The sequence below is a fragment of the Strix aluco genome, chromosome 4 (assembly GCF_031877795.1).
Source record: "Strix aluco isolate bStrAlu1 chromosome 4, bStrAlu1.hap1, whole genome shotgun sequence".
NCBI classification, from domain to species: domain Eukaryota; kingdom Metazoa; phylum Chordata; class Aves; order Strigiformes; family Strigidae; genus Strix; species Strix aluco.
Window position 1 is genome coordinate 44,682,341 of NC_133934.1, and position 20,925 is coordinate 44,703,265.

The 20,925-nt window shown below is 38.5% G+C and overlaps 1 protein-coding gene across 1 annotated transcript in view; it reads right to left on the bottom strand.

Moving 5' to 3' along the window:
* Positions 1-5,391: 5,391 nt before the first annotated feature.
* Positions 5,392-20,925, bottom strand: part of CPE (carboxypeptidase E) — a 58,666-nt gene continuing 43,132 nt past the window's right edge. The window contains exons 5-9 of the mRNA XM_074822877.1: positions 20,018-20,200; positions 13,382-13,521; positions 10,986-11,085; positions 8,548-8,666; positions 5,392-8,138 (exon numbers count right to left, since the gene is read on the bottom strand). Coding sequence (XP_074678978.1) covers positions 8,040-8,138; positions 8,548-8,666; positions 10,986-11,085; positions 13,382-13,521; positions 20,018-20,200 — 641 coding nt within the window. The 3' untranslated portion in view covers positions 5,392-8,039. The remainder of the gene's footprint in view (positions 8,139-8,547; positions 8,667-10,985; positions 11,086-13,381; positions 13,522-20,017; positions 20,201-20,925) is intronic.

The window sequence follows — 20,925 nt, forward strand, 5'->3', positions numbered from 1 at the left end:
TCCTGTAATTAATGCATAAAAAAATGCTCCAAGACCGATGAAGCAGAAGCTCAAAGGGATGTGTGATTGTCTAAAGCCTCAGAAAACAATTAAATCAGATGGGACAATCAACTGAAAGGGCATACCCATGAAGAATAAAGGATTGGTTCAGCCAAGGAACACAAACAGCATTTAAACAGTCTTTCAAAAGGACAACAGGCTTATTTTAAAAAATTAATGTAATGAAAATTCTACCATACAGCTACATGAACTATTGCAAAGGTGAATCAACCTCACTAAGAAAATACTGAACATTAGTTCTGCTTCTGAATTTGCCTAGTTTCAGTTGCCGACTATTTGATCTTGTTCTGTCTTTCTTTGTTGGACTGTGAGTTCAATTATGTAGCTACATTAATAAAAACTATGAAACCAGTAAAAATACTTTTAAGTGTAAGCATTATACCATAAAATATCAAGTCTGAATTGACATTTTTATAAATTAAAGATTCAAGTGGAAGCAGAATAGTATATTCTTCAAAATTTTGCTGTCTACCTTTAAATAACCCTGTTTTATTTTTCAGCCTACAGTTTTCAAAGGCCCCTAAGGCATCTAAGAAGTTTTATCATAAGTGAATTGTTTTGGTACACAAATATTCACTGCAATCTTTTTACAGTCTTTTAAATTTGTATTTATTGTATTTTTATTTTGGATTTCATGTTTTCTATTTTTATCTTGGCTTTTAATTTTCTTAAATTTAAAATGAGGTTTTTGAGATCAATTAATTTTGAAACAGTCTGTGAACACATCACTGTGTTTAATTGCTTTGCTGAAGCAAAATTCCACCTGGTAAAACTTTCATTCTTCTGTGACACTTGTTCAAGTGTATTATATGTAATTATTATTTTTTCATTTGGACTTTGTTTTCCTGGCAACTGTTTATCTGGGAATTCTTAACATAATGTGCCAGCAACTTATGTAAACCCACAACCACTAGTACTGAATATTTTTCATGTTAATTTGAATTTATCTTGGCATCTTGTAATACCATCCAGTGCATTGGCATCAAATATTGAATGACTTAACTTAGAGTGTCCTCCAAATTTTGTTTCTTTTCAGCGGAAATCCCCTGCAAGCTATGTCTAACTTTTGAGACGTTACAAAAATGATCAGAAGATTTTGCAGATGTTTAACATCTTGCATATTACCACATATGTTAACTGACATCTGATGTTAAGGCCTGTCAGACATATGTGGAACTAGAGAGTTGAAGACAAAATCTATATTTATTTGGAAAAGCATGTATCATATCCTGGTACAACAAAGCTCAGAACCCGTTTCTTTTCATTTAGTCTTTCAGTTTCCTGAGCAAGGCACAAGAAAGCATTCCCTTCAGAAGTTTTTTTTGCAAAAGCCCTACTAAAACAGCTAATAAATAGGATTTTTAGGTCAAAATGCAGTAGAAGATTCAGGTCTACAGACTTCAGCACAGTGCATGAAGGGCATCTGGAGCATCGGACATGATGCAGGGCAGCCTGCACGCCAAGACAGCAGCCACCGTTGTTGTTTTGATGTAGTCACTGGCTACATTAGAACTGTACGCTATAAATTTTTAAATATTTCTGTAAGCAGTAACTGGACCCCAGGCTTCCCTGGCCTCTTTGGTAAGGTGGCTGCCTGGTCCACCCCACTGAGAGGCACCTTCTTTGCCCTTTGGGGTCACCTAGCCCCATGACACAAGGGTCTGCCTCGGATTCACTTGTCTAACATAGGCATATAATTTAGACGTGATTCACAAAACCAGGAGTCTGCATTGCCTTTATGGCAAACAGAATAGGTGCCTCCAAGGATTTCTGAGCCATTAAATGCCTAAAATAGCCTAGAGAGGTGATGTACATTCTTGTCCTACTTCGTTGCTCCCACACACATTTATGTATGTATGCACACAGTGAATACAACAGATAAACTTTGCAGCATCTAAGTCTTTTCTTTGCAGTAAGATCTTTCTGGACTCTAAGTTTTTTTACACTAAACATCTGCAAAAACTGCCTCCCAACAGTTTTTATTGCATCTGTTAAAACCTGGTAACACCAGGACTAGAATGAATGCCCCTCATTTACCACACAGCAATAATAAATGTTATGCAGCACCTGCTCCCAAAGGTGCTTCTGTATTTTATTCAAAACTCCTTTAAATTAAAAGGATTCCAGCCCCCATAGGAATCACAAAGCAGATATGCTGATATATGTGTATACAGGAATAAATATCACTATCACGATAAACCTTCAAATAAATTACCTGAATCTGAAGTGGAAAGAAGGCAGTATTAGGTTTACTGTTATTCCTTCTCAGATTGAGCTTCTAAGACCATGTCTCAGAAACCGTGTCTCAGACCATGTCTAACCTACGAGATGCAGGAGCACTTCCCAGCCTTCAAGCCTTAATGTATGCCTGCCACGCTTTGATGGGGAGTCAGATGCATAGGACAGATCCTTCCTCCTATACCACCAGGGAGGTGTAGCAGCTGTCTTCTACCTCCATTGGAAGAAATCTAAGCACGCAGGCCAAAAGCAAGATACTGGTGGGGTCCCCATTCTGGAGACCTGAAGATTCAGGACACCAGGCTATTCCAGGGGACCCGCCTCACAGTGCAAGTGCAAACTTAGGATCTTTAGACACAAGAAAGCCCTGTAATCCACTCCCTGATGGGTCTTGGCACAAGTGATCCTTGAGCTGCTCAGGCTGGGCTAGTTTTTGACACACCCAGAGAGAGAACTGGAAGCAGCCAAGCAAAGCCACATGAGTGGATATTTAGTGAGCTGAAGGGAGGGAAGTCAAACTGTAATTTTGTACTGCTCTTGGCAGCCAAGTCCCCTCTTGAATCTTGTCCATAGTTTCTGAAATGTGTTTAATTTACCTTTTGTGCAAGAGGTGGTGGAATGAGGAGGAGGGATGTTAGTTCTGCACCCTTGGACACCAGCACATGCACCACAGTAGAGGAGCAGAACAGATGCTCCTCCGAGTCCATGAACTTGATTCTCACATTACTGGATGACATTGCAACACTGTGAACCCCTCTATTGCTGCCATGCTGCAGTCCTGTAAGAAGTTCATCTAGCTCTATATATTATGGCCCTGACAACATCCTCAGTGGGTGAATGTAACAAAAATGGCACCCTAATTTACCCTCCTATCTTCCACTGAGCAGCAGTTCAGAGGCTTAGTGAGCTGTATGTGACCACTGGTCCAGCTAATATCCATTATTTCTACCTTAGGTCTTGCAATGACTCTTAACAAGTTCCACAACCTATTCTGCACTTTGTGAAAGTGGACTTCATTTCTTGTTTATTATTTTGCACCTTTCTCCTGGAAAAGATGAAGAACAATTACTGCTAATGCAAAATAAGCAGCCTTGGCACCAGATAGTCCTGACCACTCAGATTCCAGGCTTGAGGGTCTGATAAAAACCTTAGCGAAACCAACAGGAATCTTTCCAGAGTAGCTTTACCTAAAGTCTGAAGGTACAGACACACTGCGCTCCTAGAATCCCATAGGCACATAATCCTATTCAGCGCTTTACTAAGGAATGATTAGCAAAAGGTCTACGAAATCTACTTATTTCACAATACTAAACTGCTTCCAGTGCATTCCCAGATGTAAAATTCCCCCTACATTCCCAATGCAGGAGCCAAACTCTTCAGCTTCTCTCTTTGACAATTTCCACTGTGCACAGAGGGACACATGATTACAAAAATCTGTGGTGGCTTAACTGAATATGAAAGTAGAACAAAGATAAAATAACATGAAGTATTAACCACTAATTCAGGGAAAATCTAGCACTGCGATAAATGGTGCCTACTCATGAATGTGTTTAAGTCATTGCTAAAATATAATGCCTGGGGCACAGAGAGGCAAAATAAGGAGGGCTGAAAAAAGATCAACACTGCAAGGCCATTTAACTCAATTAATATACTCCCATTATCACAGTTAGCAAAAGTAAACAGCAGTTATTTCTAAATATCTCATTTTTTATACTGCCTATTCCAATACTTGCTATACTGCTCAAAAACTTAGCCCCTGGAGGCATAGGATTACATCAACTTCTCAGTTGTCATTTTCTTCTCCCCCTAAAGCAGGCTTTAAAATTGAAAACTTGAAGCAAGCTCACTCAAAACCCTCACAAGCCAGGAGACAAACAAACCCACTGGGTTTTTTTATGCCATGACTTTCAGAAAATCTCCCGAGTATTTTTGTTTTCTGGATTTAATTATAGGAGTCAGAAATGCTGGAACTGAGGCTGTGTCAATGACCGACCTTATGAGTCAAATTAACAAGCAGTAAATTATTCACAACAGATGTACATAAACAGAAACATACAGGGGAAATAAAATACCTGCAAGAAGACCATCAGAATGAGCTCTTTGCAAGACTCAGGAAGGCAGAAAGCAAGCACTGCAGTGATGTTTCTGGATCCTGCGTTTCCAGTGCTAACTACAACTAGGAAACAAGGCACTCCTCCAGTGGAGCAGGTTTACTGAGAAGCTCTAAACAGCTACTCTAACTTGCAGGAAGGCAGTCATTAATCTGCTGCTATTCTACAGCCTCTGCTGAGTCAAATTAAGCTCAGATATGGGAGAGAATCAGGTTCATGGGAACCGTGCCTTGTAACTTTAAATTCCAGCTCCTCTAAACCTACCTGTCATTCTTCTCTGAATCCTCTCCCTTTCATTGGCTAGTTATTAAGTGTTCCTAACACACCTCTTAGATTTTCTAAAAAACCTCAGAGAAATAAACTTGGTAGCAATTCTTTCTTACGTACCATCTCAGTTTTATTTTACACATTAATGTATGTTATTATCAGCTCAGGAATAGCCAGGACTACATGTGAATTAACATATATCGACATGAACACCACAACCTAGGAAAAAGGAAACGTAATTCAGATGCAGTGATTTTGTTTGACTTACTTTGTTATTATAATCCTGACCACTGTAGTTATAAGGAATGCATAGTACCACAGGTTTGCAAGCACACTGTGGTTTCTAATCCTAAGGACTGATATGGAAAAAGAACAGGTTTGTAAATACTGTGGGACAGACACACAAAAATGTATGCCCTGTCCCACTGACCCTGCACAGATGCGGAGTATCTCATTCTTATTCATGACTTTACTTGAACACCTGCATGGGGAAAGGGCTCAGAAAGATGTATACTCCAAAAGGAAAATGTTCTGTCACAAAGTTAAGGGGCTATGGATGACTCTCAATGGGATGTTGGCACTAATCCCAGTCTCGTTTCTCTGTTCAAACAGCAAATTAATTGGCACACGCACTTCACTGAGGATGTTTATGGCACACTTTGCAGACATGCACAGCCAAAGAGGTCAAGTTTTGAACCTGTAAATTACTCACACATTTTACATTTTAAATAAACCTGTAGATTTATTGTACAATAGTACAGCATGTGCCTTTTTAACCAAAAGCTCAGCATCACACAACACTTTAATCTTCCATTTAAACATACACAGTCCTACAACACAGCTCAGTTCAGCTAGGAAAGCTACATAATGAATTAATTTATTGAGAGTCCTGGCTACACTGTTCTTAAGGAGGTTTACCTACAGCAAGAACAGTGGCAGTGGTTCTGGTGTTGTAACATTTAATTACTTTAACCTGTTCTCAGCACAGTAATAGCAAGCAGTCATCTAGAGCAAAACGAAGAGCTCATTTAAGGGACACCACATTTAATTGCAAATGCATGAAACAGTAGACCAGAGGATCTCACAGACGTAATACAAGTATGGATTAGAAATCTGTTACGAGATCACTTTGATGTAATGTCTGCACTAACTATGCCACACAATCCACCACACAGGAAGACTGGATGCATGACAGGCATCACACCATGTACTAATATCATTTGGATTGAAATTGTTAGGTTTGGAAGGGGCAGAGCAGTGTGTTCTATACAAATACACACTTGCCTTATTACAGAAACACTCCTGTAGCCATTTGCCCACATGCCAGCAGTCTCTTGTTATAATTCATTTTTATAATGTTTGCTTCTATTTCACCTGGTTCAGTTGAAAACAGTACCAATACTTCCAGACACAGAGTGTATTTTGTGCTATGTGTCTTAGCTGTTCAAATTGTCATGAACACCTGATCTGGTGTGTAACTGGGCATCCTTTATGCATACTCTTGTGCACAGCTAGCCACAAGTTGCTATCAAAACATGTTCAGATATGATTTCTTGTTTGATACAGGGGTTCCTCATCACAATGGAGATTCGAAGTTCATCACTGCATAATGACTTACAGCAAGTGAAGTTCCCCTGAAGTTTGGAACTAAATATCTACTACTCCAATGAGCTACAGGTTACATAGCAAAGCCTTGATCAGAGAGAGAAAGCTTATGCCTTTTTATTGCTGTTCCATTTATCAATGTGTCAAACCTTAAGCCTGTTACTTTAAAGGATCAAGAGCTATTTTTACTAAAGAATTTCAGATTCCCAGAAAACACTATTTTTGGTAGATTTTTAAATACCCGAAGGAGGTAAATTTGGATCCTACACTTGAACATGTGATTTTTCATTTACAGTGGGAGTATGGTTAAGTCATGGTGGGTTGGTTCTGAATGGTACTGAACTCCTATAGCATCAACTAAAATAATATGTTAATCAAAACACAGACAGAGATAATAAAGAAACAGAGGAAGGAAATCTATATCAAACATCTGATCTTGAATTAAAATAGACCATCAATAGTGTGTAAGCCTTCAAACAGATGAGATGCTTAGCTGCTATCAAGTAAGCATACCAGCAGTGGTTTCAGAAGAATTATACCAAACTTGCACCCACTATGGTTCATGCGTATTCTCTGACTCTTCAAATTTCACTCATCTTAGACAAAATACTAAAGCAAGTTAATTCAAGTATACTAAAAAAAAACACGAGAAGGAACTTTTTAAATCAAAGGTGCTTTTTCTATCATCCTCAAGTATTTTGGGAAAATTTCACCACACTGAAAAAAATTTCACTTGTCTATCTTGCTTCTAGTTTTAGATAAGACTAACCAGTAGAAGAAACAAAGTTGGAAACAAAACCATTCTTGGCTTGTGAGACTAAATGCATGTCCTCAGTAGACTTCCAGTTTATTGTCTAAACCGTAATGTTTTGGTAGCTTTCAGTGAACATATGAACTTCTGACTGATTATCTAGACACTGCTGACACATGTAGATTGTTGGAAAGGCAGTTTTAAGACAGACATCATCTAAACTGATTTTTTTTTTTCTTGCTGTAAAGCAAACACAAGCAACATATTAACAAGATGCACAAGCCCTTCTTTGCCCATTCAGAACTTTTAATTTGGTTAATAAGTAATATGAAATAATTAAAACCTGATCTTGAAATATCATTAACAGTTTAAGGAATAAAGCTCTGCTATTTCCTGAATTCACTCCATGGCATCTTTAATAAAAGAGCTTACACAGATTCCTTCTGCTTACTAAAATGAAGTCAGCTTATGCTTCTTACATGTTAAATAGCCCAAACACCAGAGACATACTAAATGTTATACTGAATTTTAATCCTTGTAAAATATTATTACACCACACACTGTTATTATAAATCTTTTCAATAACATCCATTATAGAACTCAGTAAAGAGCTCTGTCTACTACTATGCACTGTCAAGTATTTCTGGCAGTATTGGGAATTGACTACAGCATATTTCTGTTTTAAAACCAAGAGTTAACCTACATATTCTGAACTTGCAAATAATACACAACAGATTGTACTTCCATATAGGCTGCAGAGACATTCACTCATTTTTTTCTGATTTGTATATAAGAGTAAATTTTCTATAACAATATGAAAGAAAATTAATAACTTATCTAGCTAGGAGGCTAGTAGTTATTTGTAATCATATTAATCAAAAGATGACTGAAAAATTCAAAGTTAATTGTTGTGAAGTGCACAAAACCTAGAATATAGGGACTTTCCACAGTACATTATACTAAGTCAACATATAATAGATTAAACGCTGTAAAGTCAAAATTTTCATTTAAAAATTTAGTGTTTCTGACATCATCTTCCACCATTCCATCAACTCTTCTTTCTCCTCTTCTTTTCTTTCAGATAATGACTCCAGTTCAAAATCAACCTGAGTAAGAGAAACAATCAAAAACATCAGTAAGACTTGTAGAAAGAGATGAAAACCTCAACATCTCTTTTTATGTCATGCTATTTAAAGATATTCTGTAATCTTCTATCTGATTGGCTATTCACACATCAACCAATAAAAAAAGTTTAAGTATCTCAATGTTACCCTTCCCTGTGTCTTTTCATTTTAAATAAGACTAGCAGGAGATGAAGTGAGTTTACAATGAGATTACTCTCAGAGGCTTGTGCAGCAAGTACTAGAAGAGTAGATTTCCAGACTGTCTTCTAAATTAGCATATTCTGAAATATTCTGAAAAATCACCTCCTGCTTGCATATATATCATGAAGGAAAAAAAGCCTTCCTTTTTATATATAATAGACAATAAACCAACACACATGTGAGTACATACCACAACTGCAGGGCTAAAGGGCACAGCCACTTTTTTAGTTATTGCTAGATAGCCTGGTGCTGAGGCTGTAAGTTTGTAATTTCCAGGCACAAGCAATCTCCAGTAATCACCATCCTTGGCTGTAGAGAAGAAGAAAAAAATCCAAATAAATATCTATAAAACTAATTACACAGCTAAGGAGAAGAGACCATATATCTTGTCAGAGTCTTTCATATTCCTGTCAGCTTTCCTTTTGCCTGTCTGAAAGGACTCTTCTGTAAGGGCTGCATATATATATCATTACAGATTTTCTTCTTTTCCGGTAACCAAAATACAGATTTAAACTGTGAAGTTGTGCTGTAGCCTGCATGAAAGATTTTATATGCTAAGGCTGAAGGCTCTCCAAGCACACTGAAGAGAAGGACAATATGGGACATTATTTTACGTTAGAAGCACCCCCCAACCAATGTATAGCTTCTGTTAAGTGTCTGAGTTTGTTTGCAATGCAATGTTAATTTGTCATGTCCCTCAGTATTCTGAAAATCCAAATGTAAATACATCTTACTCTCATCAAATTTAAATAAATAGGACCATGTTTCTCAATTTATCTTGCAGAGAAAGCTATAAATCATCATTTCCTAAACATGTTTCACCCCTGAAGCATTATTATCTACATGTTTCAGTATCCAGGCAATGTCTAGGGCTTTTTTCTTCTGTTTAGCTAAACAAAGAAATGAAAGTTTGATCCACTCAGGTCAAACAAAGGCTCCTACTGCACTGAGTGTTACTGCAGATCATCTTTTTCAGTCACAGAATAAAAACACATCATCCTCTTCTCTAAGAATGACCCTCTCCCATCTTCACAAAGACTCAGATCCTCCCTGCATCAGCAGTGGGCAATTATCTAATTTGTCACAGATTAATACTCTGAATTTCTCTATCTCCAGAAAACACTGCAAAGCTGTTCTAAAGGTCAGTTAGCAGTGCCATTTAAGGACTTGGCCATGCTCTTACTGCCAGTTCCTTAAATGTTTTTTCAGCACATCTGCATCTACACAGTGCACAGAGGGAAATATTACTTAAATGTCTGCAATTCGCACAGTCAAAAAATGTCAGTAGTCAGTCCAGTTGTTCCAAGACTTTTCATAAAACAGAAAGGAAAAAAATACTGCTGCCGAGCTATGATAACGATCTATTCTAATTCCTGGCACTGGAACAAAGCTGAATTTTAACTCACAAAGGAGCAAAGAAAAAAAAAGCCAAAGAATATTTATCGTTCTTTTTGAATGTGCTAAAATTCAAGTACTTGTTTTCCTCACTGTTTTGACAATACAGGACTTCCAGGCTTATAAACACACAATGATGTGAGAGGATTCATGATTAGATGCTTTTTTGTACTGTAGAAGCATGAGCTGTAGGACCGTATGCATCACTCTCTCATAACTCAAAATACATCTTTGCACAGCTTATTCCCTTATTATCCCGGAAAATTTATTTTCAGCCTCTATACTTTTTGCCTTCTTATACACAGTGAAGGTTGGTGGCTAATGTCATCACAGACTGTTCTCCTGCTTGGCAGAAATGCTGGCCTCTTTGCAGGGGATGTGAGAACAAACACAAATCAAAGCCAACTGAAGGGTCTACCAGTCCTGTTTCATAGTACTCTGCATTTCTGTAACATATCATTGGGAAAATGACCATAGCATAAGCTCATGCATAAAGCAATGACATTTTTTTATTGTTTTTCTAATTAGCATCTTGTGCATATTTAAAAAATTGTCATTCAGAATAAGAAAGCACACATCTACAGGGAAGACTGCAAGTCAGGACTGTGAGAGCTACTTTTGAATTCATTCCTAAAATAGAGCACAACACCACTGAAGAGGTGACACACAATTTTCTACAAACACCAACATGATACTTTCCTCTTTTAGAATGACCCTTCTAAAAATAAGTCACATAACTGTAAACAGCAGAGAGAATTTACTTTGCAGGGGGTAGTTATGTAAACTGAAAATCTGGCAAGAATTTACATACCAAAACATGTGATTGCATTGTAAGTAATATAACAATTTTGGACTACCACTTAGCCTTCAAACTCAAAATGGCACTGCTGACAAGGACTTTAAATACTGGCAGAGCTGTGAAACGCTACTTGTACCACAAATCAGAAGACAAACTAAGCACGAATAACCAAGAGCCACCAGAACCAATTCACGCCAGAGATCCATGAAGTCCCAACAACTAGTCTCCAGCTACTTTGAGAGCAAAATACAAGAGAAAGATTCATGAAATCCCACAGAAAACAAGCTTCTTGAGGCACAACGTGCTTTCTTGGCTTCAAAATTTTGCTCCCTTAACGCTTCAGCTAATAAGATCTGACATGGCTCCAGGTTGCCAAGCAGATGGAGAAGCAGTATATTCCAGCACTTCTTGTTTTGCCAAGGTACAACACTCACCTGATGTAATGTCATGGCTTATCCCCTCCACAGAAATTGTAGCATTTGCTATTGGATTGCCCTGAAGATCTTTAACAAACCCCTTCACTCCTCGATGAATCTAAAACAAATAAATAAAGTCAGCAACATATGGGAAAACACTGGAAAATTCTTAAGATGGCATTTTCATCAGTGAAGTATCTATTGATATATCTAATGATGCATGTTTTGGATCCCACAGTCTACATGCCAACAGCTATCAAGGATAAACGTCATAATGGAACAAACAGTGAAGAGGAAAAATAATTCAGCTGGTAGTTATACTAATTTCTCGGTGCAATGCATGCATTTCTCTGAAATATGCAGCAAATCATAATATATGTGAACACTGACTTGAAAGTCTTTGTTGTCACTGGGGATTAATGAATGTGCTGAAAAGCTTTGAAAGATAGCCTAAAAAAACCTTTTTTTTTTTTTTTAAAGTTTCATCAATGTAAGAATTTAGGGCTAATAGTGGACATAGCTGCTTAAAAGCGAAACATTAACAAGGTTAAATGCAGGCACTTGGACTTTGATGGGCAATCGCTGTGTGAGATGTTTGACCTGGGACCACACAGAGCCACAACACTCCCCACATGGCCTGTGAGAGAAAGGCGATGGTGGGTCATGTCCCACCATCCTTCTTGCCTCTTAGGCAACATGCTCTAGACAACAGCACCAGAAGTACCTAATCTGTCTGTTCCTGGCATATACGAAATTAAAGCACTGATTTGACCGCAATGTGTGGAGAGACCAGTCCTGCTGGTATTTCTTAAGCATGGTCTGAAAGCAGACTGAGCTCCTCAGAGGCAAGAGACTGAGGAGATGCATCTTATTGGGAGCCTGGAAATTAAGCAGGGAAGTACTGTGGAGTTCAGGCTTCTCTCTGATTCTGTGATATTTGAAAAGACCTGTGGATCACAAATTTTATTTTGGGATTTTGATATTCCCCTTTATGAACCTATATGGTGTATTCAGCTGCTATAATTTAGTTCACCAAATTCCTCTAATTTACGTTGTGGGAGAAGCCTGACACAGATTGGCTTAGTAAAGCAGAAAGTACGTATTTGCACTGTCCTTAGCAATCACGGGGGAGCTGAAGCATAGAGCTGAGCTTCTTATCCTGTAAGAGGATAAAAACCAATGCCAGATAGAACCATCTGAACTTCAAGGATAAAGCCAGCAACTCCACAGGAGCAAAGGAAGTTGGCAAAATAATCTCTCACACATTAGTAATTTTGAAAATGCAGTGACATCATACTTTTCCATGAGTCAGAGAAAATTAACCCATGTGCAAAGGTGCTGAGCAACCTGAGATGGATCCCATAATAAATGGGTAAAAACCCACAGGGCAAGTGCAGCTTTTTCCTCGGTCCACATACAACTTACTAATAGAATGGTGTAACTCAAACATTTCAAATATTCAAATATTTCAGAGTTCTGGTTAACTGAAGCATTTCTGCACAAACAGGTTCTTAAAGAAATTGACCAGCTCTGCTAACAAAGTATGTTTCTGATTTCACAATCCCAGCTGTGCAGCCATTAATGAGATCAGATATATTTGTGATCTTTAACAATATCCAGGTTTCAGATATTCAATACTCCCACACTGCTTGGAACCATCATTTCAGTGCAGCCTGTTACATGAAAAAAAACCAAAAAACCCAAAAAACCCTCCACCAAAACTCAACAACAAAAAAAAAACCCAAAGACGCACATAGATCTATTTCAGGAGTCTTAACTTCTAATAACCCCTTAGCACAAGATTATCTAAACCCATGACTACACTTTACACTTCTAACCAGATTTTGTATAATTTTTAATGGAATCATCACACTGACAGCTCTATGCTGACTATCAGCAGCTCATGCTATCGGAGAGCAGAAGAGTATCTACAAAACCAGGATTAGAGATGTCCCCCAATGTTACACTGAACTGCCAGGCGGCTAGTCTAATCCAGCTGCCAAGGCTCCCTCTACATCCAGAGTGAATCACCCCACATCTGTATGCACACTTTCGTATCTGTAGAGGGCAATCCACCTCTGCTAGTATACACACATCAGTGCTGGGGAAATGAATTATACACTATGGTTATGTGCATTTTCTTTGCATTGAGGAAGCTGAAACAAATCATTTAAATTAAATATCTGCAACAGCTTCAGTAAGGTGAGATGAATTCCATATCGTAACATCTTCTTTCTTTTTCCTTATTCCACATATTTAGAAAGATCACACAGGATTTACCACCTTAGAGACATATAAGAATTATGGAGCACCAATTGGACTAATATGAAATTTTGAGTTAGATGTTCACACAGCACAAATTTTAGAAGATTTATGTACAATAACTAGAGTTTTGCCATCCTCTTTTTTGTTACCTGTTCAATGTAATTGATAAGGGAGTTCTTGTTGTCCTCCCAGTAGCCCTTCAGAGTTTCTTCAGGCGGGAATTTTTCACAGCTAAGCTCCACTGTGATTTCAAAGCAGTTGCTGCTGAGGTAATTGAAATCCTGCATTCCTGCAGTGCCAGAAAAGAGAGTTAGTGATGCATTTTGCGTTGTTCTGAAGTAAATAAAGGGGGACACATGGGATGCTGGGACTATTAAGAAAAGAATAGTAATAAATACAGTTGATGCAGCTGAGTTCTAAATTCAGAAGCTTTAAATCAGAGAAACCAACAAGACAATCAATTCCCAAAAACATTTTCCTCCTGAGGAAAGTTTAGAAAAGACTTGAGACCTGGTCTGTATACTTCTACCTGACACTGCACCTGGCCTGTACACTCCTACCTCACACATGTTTTTGGATAGCTAACATATAAATTACTTTTTTTCTCTTCAGGAACAGAAAATTACTTCCAAATATGGCTAAGCTATTTCCCTATGAAAGTAAAAGATTATGACTTTGTAAGCCAAGAAGAATGATAACTAATTATAAAGCAAATGAAACTTGACAGAAGTGATCTGGAAAAAAAGGTTTTACATGAGAAGAGTCTGTTTGCTATTCTTTGTCAAGCTTTTCTGCATAGATTCCAAATACTTTCCACAAAAAATTACAAAAGCAAACTTCCTAAAAACTTTATTTATATGGAAATTTTTCCATGGATAGGGGTATTTCCCACCCATTTAATGCCTCTGCAGAATCAATACTGGATAGTCTTCGACATAAAAGAGAAACATCATTATTAATGCAACTTTAATCATAGGACTTTAAAAATATTAGTAGCATCATCACTAGAAATAAAACTTAATGGGAAAGATGCACTCTCTTACATTTCTGAGCCCCTCCTCTTACTACATGGAAATATTGGCTATTTTCTTGAACCAGTCAACCAATAACCAAAGCGGTTTCCAGTTTTGTAACTGGATCAGCCAGCTGGAGAGGGACTGTGGCTGTCCCCGGGAGGGTTATAAATATAAATACATTCTTTGTAGAAGCTGATGTAGAATTAGCTCTTGCCTTTCCAGCTAGCAGAGTCAGTGGATTCTCAAATGGAGGACTGAAAAGAAAAAGGTTACCAATCATTTTGAGCATCCCCATGGAGGTCGCTGAGGGATTTAAAAAACTGCTTCAAACACAGCTAATTCATTCAGCCCTATGTTCCCCCATGCAAGCTACATACAAGACTTAACACAGTCTCTTTACTGAAGCACCAGTGTTGTGCACCGGTCCAGAAATGTCCAGAGAGCTGATGTCACATCCAAAGAGCAGAGAACAGATTGAGTCAGGTGGGATTTTGCCAACATATTAGGGTGAAGCTATTTTCTGCCAACCAGGCAACAAGACTTCGAACTACTGATAGGCACAGGGACTTTTCAGATTCCTAAAAGAACATTTTTATTTCTCAGTCTTTTTTAGATGTCTGAAAAGTGAGGACACAGAAGGCAAAGGTGCTCCTGGGAGGCACAGCTTTGATGTCCCACCAGGCAGAATGCAAGATAGACCATTCAGCATTACACAGCGAGAGAGCAGTGGAGTCATGAATAAAATTTTGACACCAGGCATCTGTTCAAGACACTAGATAATGTCGTTTTTCTTGATTTTTGCCTTTCTTCCAAAGAAAGAAAGAATAAATGAAGAGGAGAGCTGGGAGCCGAAGGGCGTGATGTAATTTTACTGTGGTGCCAACAACTCTTGACCATTACTGCTCCAATTCTCTGGAAGTTTCTCCCTCCCCCTCGCCTCCCCCTCGCCTCCCAAAGCAAGGTGATACACAGGGATGCCCTAGTTTCTCAAGGACAGAATAAAGAAGCAACATATTTTCCAGTTTTGTGCACAATGGCCATATCCTATAGTTTGTTTCCCAGCTCCTGGCCTGGGACAGAGCTTATATGTGTTGCTCCTGTAAAAATTCAGTTTGCATCACTGAGCTGCAGGTAATGATCTGAATCTCTAGGATGGAGAATGGGGTGAAGATACCTAGATCTAAACTGTGGCCTACTACATCTGTAATCTGGAAAGCATCAGGCTGACTACAAACAATTTGCGCTCTTTACCTGCCTGTTCAACATGGTGATTAGGTGCAATATCCAAGAAATCAACACATTTCAAAAGATTTATTCAACATTGTGGCAACTTTGCTGTCACTGGTCAAGCTCTCTAACTGCCCTATTCCTTCTTGTTATGCACATGGCATACATCACACGCATGCACACCACCACACTCCCAAAGCCTCTTGTTTTAACACAGGATAGCACAAAACTAAATTTCCTATACTTTAACAGGGACCACCCTCTGAAGATCAGAAGGGCTTAGCAGACCTCAGATATAACTGAGATTCATGCCCTTCACTGCTGACCACAAGTAAGACTCTGAAACTGAGCAACACAAACCTTCCTCTGTTGCACTGCTCTACTGTCCTGAAGAACTAAGTGTCTCTACGTTAGTACTCACATAAATAAGATTAGAATATGGGACAAAATTAATTTCTTCAGCTTTTAAAAGAAGGAACTCCAACCTTCACGAAGTGGAGTTTAGGGTACGTCCCTGGCATCCAGGCATCAGAATCACTTAGACTTTGAGCTGCAAGCTACAGTACTAAGCTAGTTCAGCTTCTACACATACAAAGGCAGTAACTTTTAGCAGGACAGGATGAACTTGAGCCTTGTGTATAATAGGGAGAACACGTGCCACCCACATGTCGTATAAAATCCTTAAAAAAATTACGTAACATTGCTTCCAAAACTGGTAACATGAAAGGTAAATCAAGTTAGGAACAAATTGAGTGCCAAGAGTGATTTGAGAGTATCTGAAAATAAAACAACACTTAAACAATAGCCTAATAGTATAGCAATGTAAGCTGCTTTGAAATGCTATTTTTGTAATGACACGACTCTGATTAGACTCAGGTGACTCTGTAATGACAGAACAAGCAGAATAGGCATGTGGCTAGCTAGTATTCATTGCTATCTGCTCTTCTCATTTATATTTCCAAACAGATATTCCACACAAAAGGTACATTAAAAACAATCAATGTTAAAAAATTAGGTACTCAACAGCTAAGGAAATGCCAAAATTAAAGCTGTTTGTGCAAATTTAATTTGGATCTCTTGTGCATAAATGAAATCATTAATTACACACTGATAGGGAGAAGATCAGTGTTAAAAATAGCATGGATTTTATGTACATGCTTGTTTTTCCCCACGGTCTGGTGGCTAAAAGGGCTTTTACTGAACACAGAAGAACAACCTCCTTGCCTTTGCTTATTGCTCTCTGAAAAACCTACAAGGATCAACTAATTACAGATGACCACTAATACAAAGCAAGTGTAACAGGCATCATGGTCTCAGATTTAGCACAAAGACACTGTTGGGGGAGCTATTTTCTCTGTGCCCCCCACTCCACAGAAGAAAGTAACTACTAAGCAGATAATGGTGAGAAAAACCTCACAGCTAAGTGTAATAAGACCCAGAAGCAAGTGTCAGATATTCCTGTACATCATCTGCTCTCTCCACCTCAAAAACTGAATGGAGAATTGCCACTTCACCTGAGGTTGATGAGGAAATCCTGAGGTTTGACAAGAGGGAAGGACAGAACATAAATTCAACAGAGCGTTCATCCTTACTTCCAGTTTGAGACAAGGGCTGCTGCCAGACTTTTCTGCCACGTTTCTGTTCAACCTTCCTAATGAAAGAGCCCAGGTATTCAGAAAAACATATGCAAACACAGCAACACAGAAAGCAAGCCACCCATATATTACCCCTCCATGAACCAATGAAGACTGCTGCTGGCCCACCATGTAGTGTTGTCTTTTACAGAAGGTAGAAGTTCCTTTGGGTGAGTGATACGAGCAAAGAAATTGATGCTGCACAACTGGGGGCACCATAATAAGCTATACAGAGCAACAGCAACTTTAGTAATTATTGGAAAGAAAAATCAGCCTTTCCTAGGTCAGAGTTTTTGGTCTGATGAGGTAGTGTCCAAGGCAGCATCTAGGACAGAGCACAGCCTCTGTCACTTAGCTCAGCTGTCCTCTACTCTCTCCTTTTTCCTCCCCTCACCACTGCTCTGCTAAAGCTATGCACTCCTTTCTACACCAAACATAGCTCCAGTACCTGCTCTCACCTATTTTCTAAGTCTATTCTCAGTCACGTTGCTCCACTTCTCCCTTCTCTATAAAGCTGTGGCAAGCCCTCCTTTATTTTGTTTCCGTTCAACCCAGGGAGATCAGGCAGGGACGTGAGCCTAACCTGTAGACACCCAGAGAGGACACTGAACTACCCTCACACCCTCTTGCAGGACCCAGAACAGTCCACAGCAACCCAGAGGTTCAAAGGCAGAAAAGCACCACCTTAGCTCCAAACCAGAGCAGATGCCATGCAGACAAGGTCTTTGGAGAGTTTCTCTTGATAAATTCTGAAGGATATACAATGAAATACTTTTCCTAAAGCAATACAAATGGCTTTTCAATATCTTACACCACTGCTAACTTTGAGTCCGTTATCATACGGATAGTAAAATGTCACTGATACCACAGATAACTTACATGCCACATTTCGGTTTCCAGACAGAGCTTTTCAGACTAAAGCTTCCAAGAAAATTTTCACTTGAACTAAGCAATGTTTAGGTTTTTTCCTTAGCACTAGACATGGAAACAACAAAACTGTTTCTGCTGAATTATTTTTGGTTTTTTAAGTCAGCCTGTGGCAAACATTACCATGGAGGTTTCGTTCAAAAGTCACAGCTTGCCAGCTGATTTCTACACTTGGAAAAAAAAAAAAACAGATTCATGCTGTACAGTCCAAAGGATATAGTCGCCTCTCTATTTTTTATTACTTCTACCATATTAGGATCATAGATCCTGGTTAGAACTAGGATTCCTGTCTACTAACTTCTGTACAAATACATGAGAAAAAGAAAGGGTTCACTTGGGGAATTTGCAGTCTAACTTAAAATAAGATCCAAAAGGAGGAAATAATTCAAACTTTCCAACAAGTTTTTCCAATGGAAAAATATGCCTTTGGCATGTGCAGTTTAGTCAGAATCAAAGCATGTCATCAAAACAATGGAAAGATTGTTTTTTATAGCATTTTCTTAAGGAAAAAGAAGCTGAAGTTAAATATGTCCATATTTTTATGGTTAATATTTAATATTTCATTAAGATAATTTTTGGACTGAAACAAAATTTAACTATTAAATCTCTCAGTATTTTGTTTATATTCAGTTTTTTTTCAAATTATGCAAACTCTGTTTTGTCAAGGGTGTTTTAATGGTTTTAAAAGTTTGAAGTCTGTGGAAAGCTTCACACAAAGGGAAATTTTTGCTTTTCAGTTATCTTCAGAAATGTCAACATTTTCCCTTACACCAAGTCCCTGGTACCTGTAGTACCACAGCAGAGGAAACTTGCTGCTCCTGTAAACATTGGGAATAACCACTCTAAGTTTAAGCAGGTGATTGCTGGCTGTGTGAGCACTACCAGTCATTCTGTTTCTAATTTCTTCACACAAGCTTAATTATTTTCCTCTTCTATTACTCCCTTTACTGTAACAGCAGCAGAATGCAGCTACCACCTAAGCTGTACTAACACGTTGAGAGATTCCTACTTATTCCAGGTAAAAATTTAAAATTCATTCAGGGACTGTAATTGAATACTAAAAAGAAAGCAAACAACAGAACTGGTATGTGTTCAAAGTTTTCTGGTACAAATCAACAAAGCCAATGCACAAGCAAATCACTCCAACTCAAGCTGAGTTTCTGGCTCACAAATCCCCAGCTCAGTTTTCACTTTGAAGTTTTGTCCGAGTTTAGCAGACACAGAAGACTCAAAAATTTAGATGTCCCAATACCTTTTTGCCTCAGTTTACAAAGAAAATGACGTATCAAAATTCTTAGTAAAAGAAATGAAATCTCTCATTTTAGACTACTCTTCTAGGCTTCTCCTGGAAAATTAGTGTTGAAGTGGCCATAGTAGCTCTGCTGTTGCTCTTAACACAGAAGGCTCTACCAAAGTCTAGGGCAACACTACTTGGGCAGGACTCAGGCACTAATTAAGTCACAAAGTACGGATATGCAAGTATCTTTGTGGCTGGATTTTGTTCCCATGGAAATCAAAGGCCAAACTCCCATTGTCAATAACATAGCAAAATCAGGCCTCTCCACTTCTTTCAGGGTTGGATGCTTTCATTATTGAGGTTAAAATGAACAGTCAGTAGCCTGCACTCTCTCATCAGGGTTGCTAGGGGATATTTTACTCATTTTTTTAATTAAAAAAACCTCTTAAGCTCTCATAATAGCATAGAAATCACTCACCCACTGTAGAACTAGTAAATTTGCAAACCTTGAGTGGAGAAACACTGTATAAAAAGCAGTGAAGGAGAAATATTTTATTAGGCATCATGATGAGCGTTATGGGATTGTGTAGATGTACTGTGGTGAGTGATCTTTCTCTGATTTAGCCTTAACTGAACCAAAAGTTCTGAATAACCTCGTGGTATTCCAGTCTGTAATTAAACCAGTGAAAACTCAAGCTTACAACAACCATCAGTGACACTGAACCCACACACAGTGGGACTCACCTCCCGGGACACTGTACCATGCGCCACCATTAGTTGTTCCATCCACAAAGCTGCTGTCATCATCATTTTTACGACATGGTGGTCTGTTTGGATCAGACATAGCGGGATTAAAAGAAGAATAACTGCGAGCCAGGCTTTGAAAGATAGCATCATCGGGGCAGGAGCTGTATTCGTGAGCACTGCCTAGGGAGGAAAAAAAAGTCCAGGAACAAGGGTTATTAAAAGTGCAGTCATACCGACTGGGCTCACAACCTAGATTACCAGTACTGCACAGCAGGACCATGCCTGGAAATTCTCTCTACATGGGTAAGGGTCCTACAGCACCACAAACTAATATAGCATTATCTTAATAACATTAACATTTCCCCAATACTTCATCAACTGCCTGTACCAACTTGCCCCATTATTAAGGTGACTATTCATATCAGTCCTAATATTTATGAAAATATTAATTTCAAAGCACACCGCAAAATCTAAGCTATTCTAGGCTTTAGATATTTTCTTAGAAGAACACACAGTACATAGAAAAAGGTGTCTCTCTAGAGTTTTACAGTCTGATATTAAAAGGATTTGCAGTTAAACTGTGAGAAAGTATATTGAAGGAAGATAATCACAAACAATACGATCATCTCATGACCATTTCAGTCATGTGCACATCCCCTAGTGGCAGAAAAAACAAACTGATATTGCTGTGTGCTAAATTATAACATCTATGCCACAATGTGATCCTTTTTATATGGGACCAATACTGAGAAAGTGGAAACAATGACAGTTGTTTTTATTAGCACACTACCACCTCCAGAAATCCATTTTTTAAAGGTGCAAGTAGAGAAACATTAGATCATACAGGCAGCCTAGACACATCTCTCTTGTTTCACTTAACAGGGCACAAACAGCCCCAGCTAATT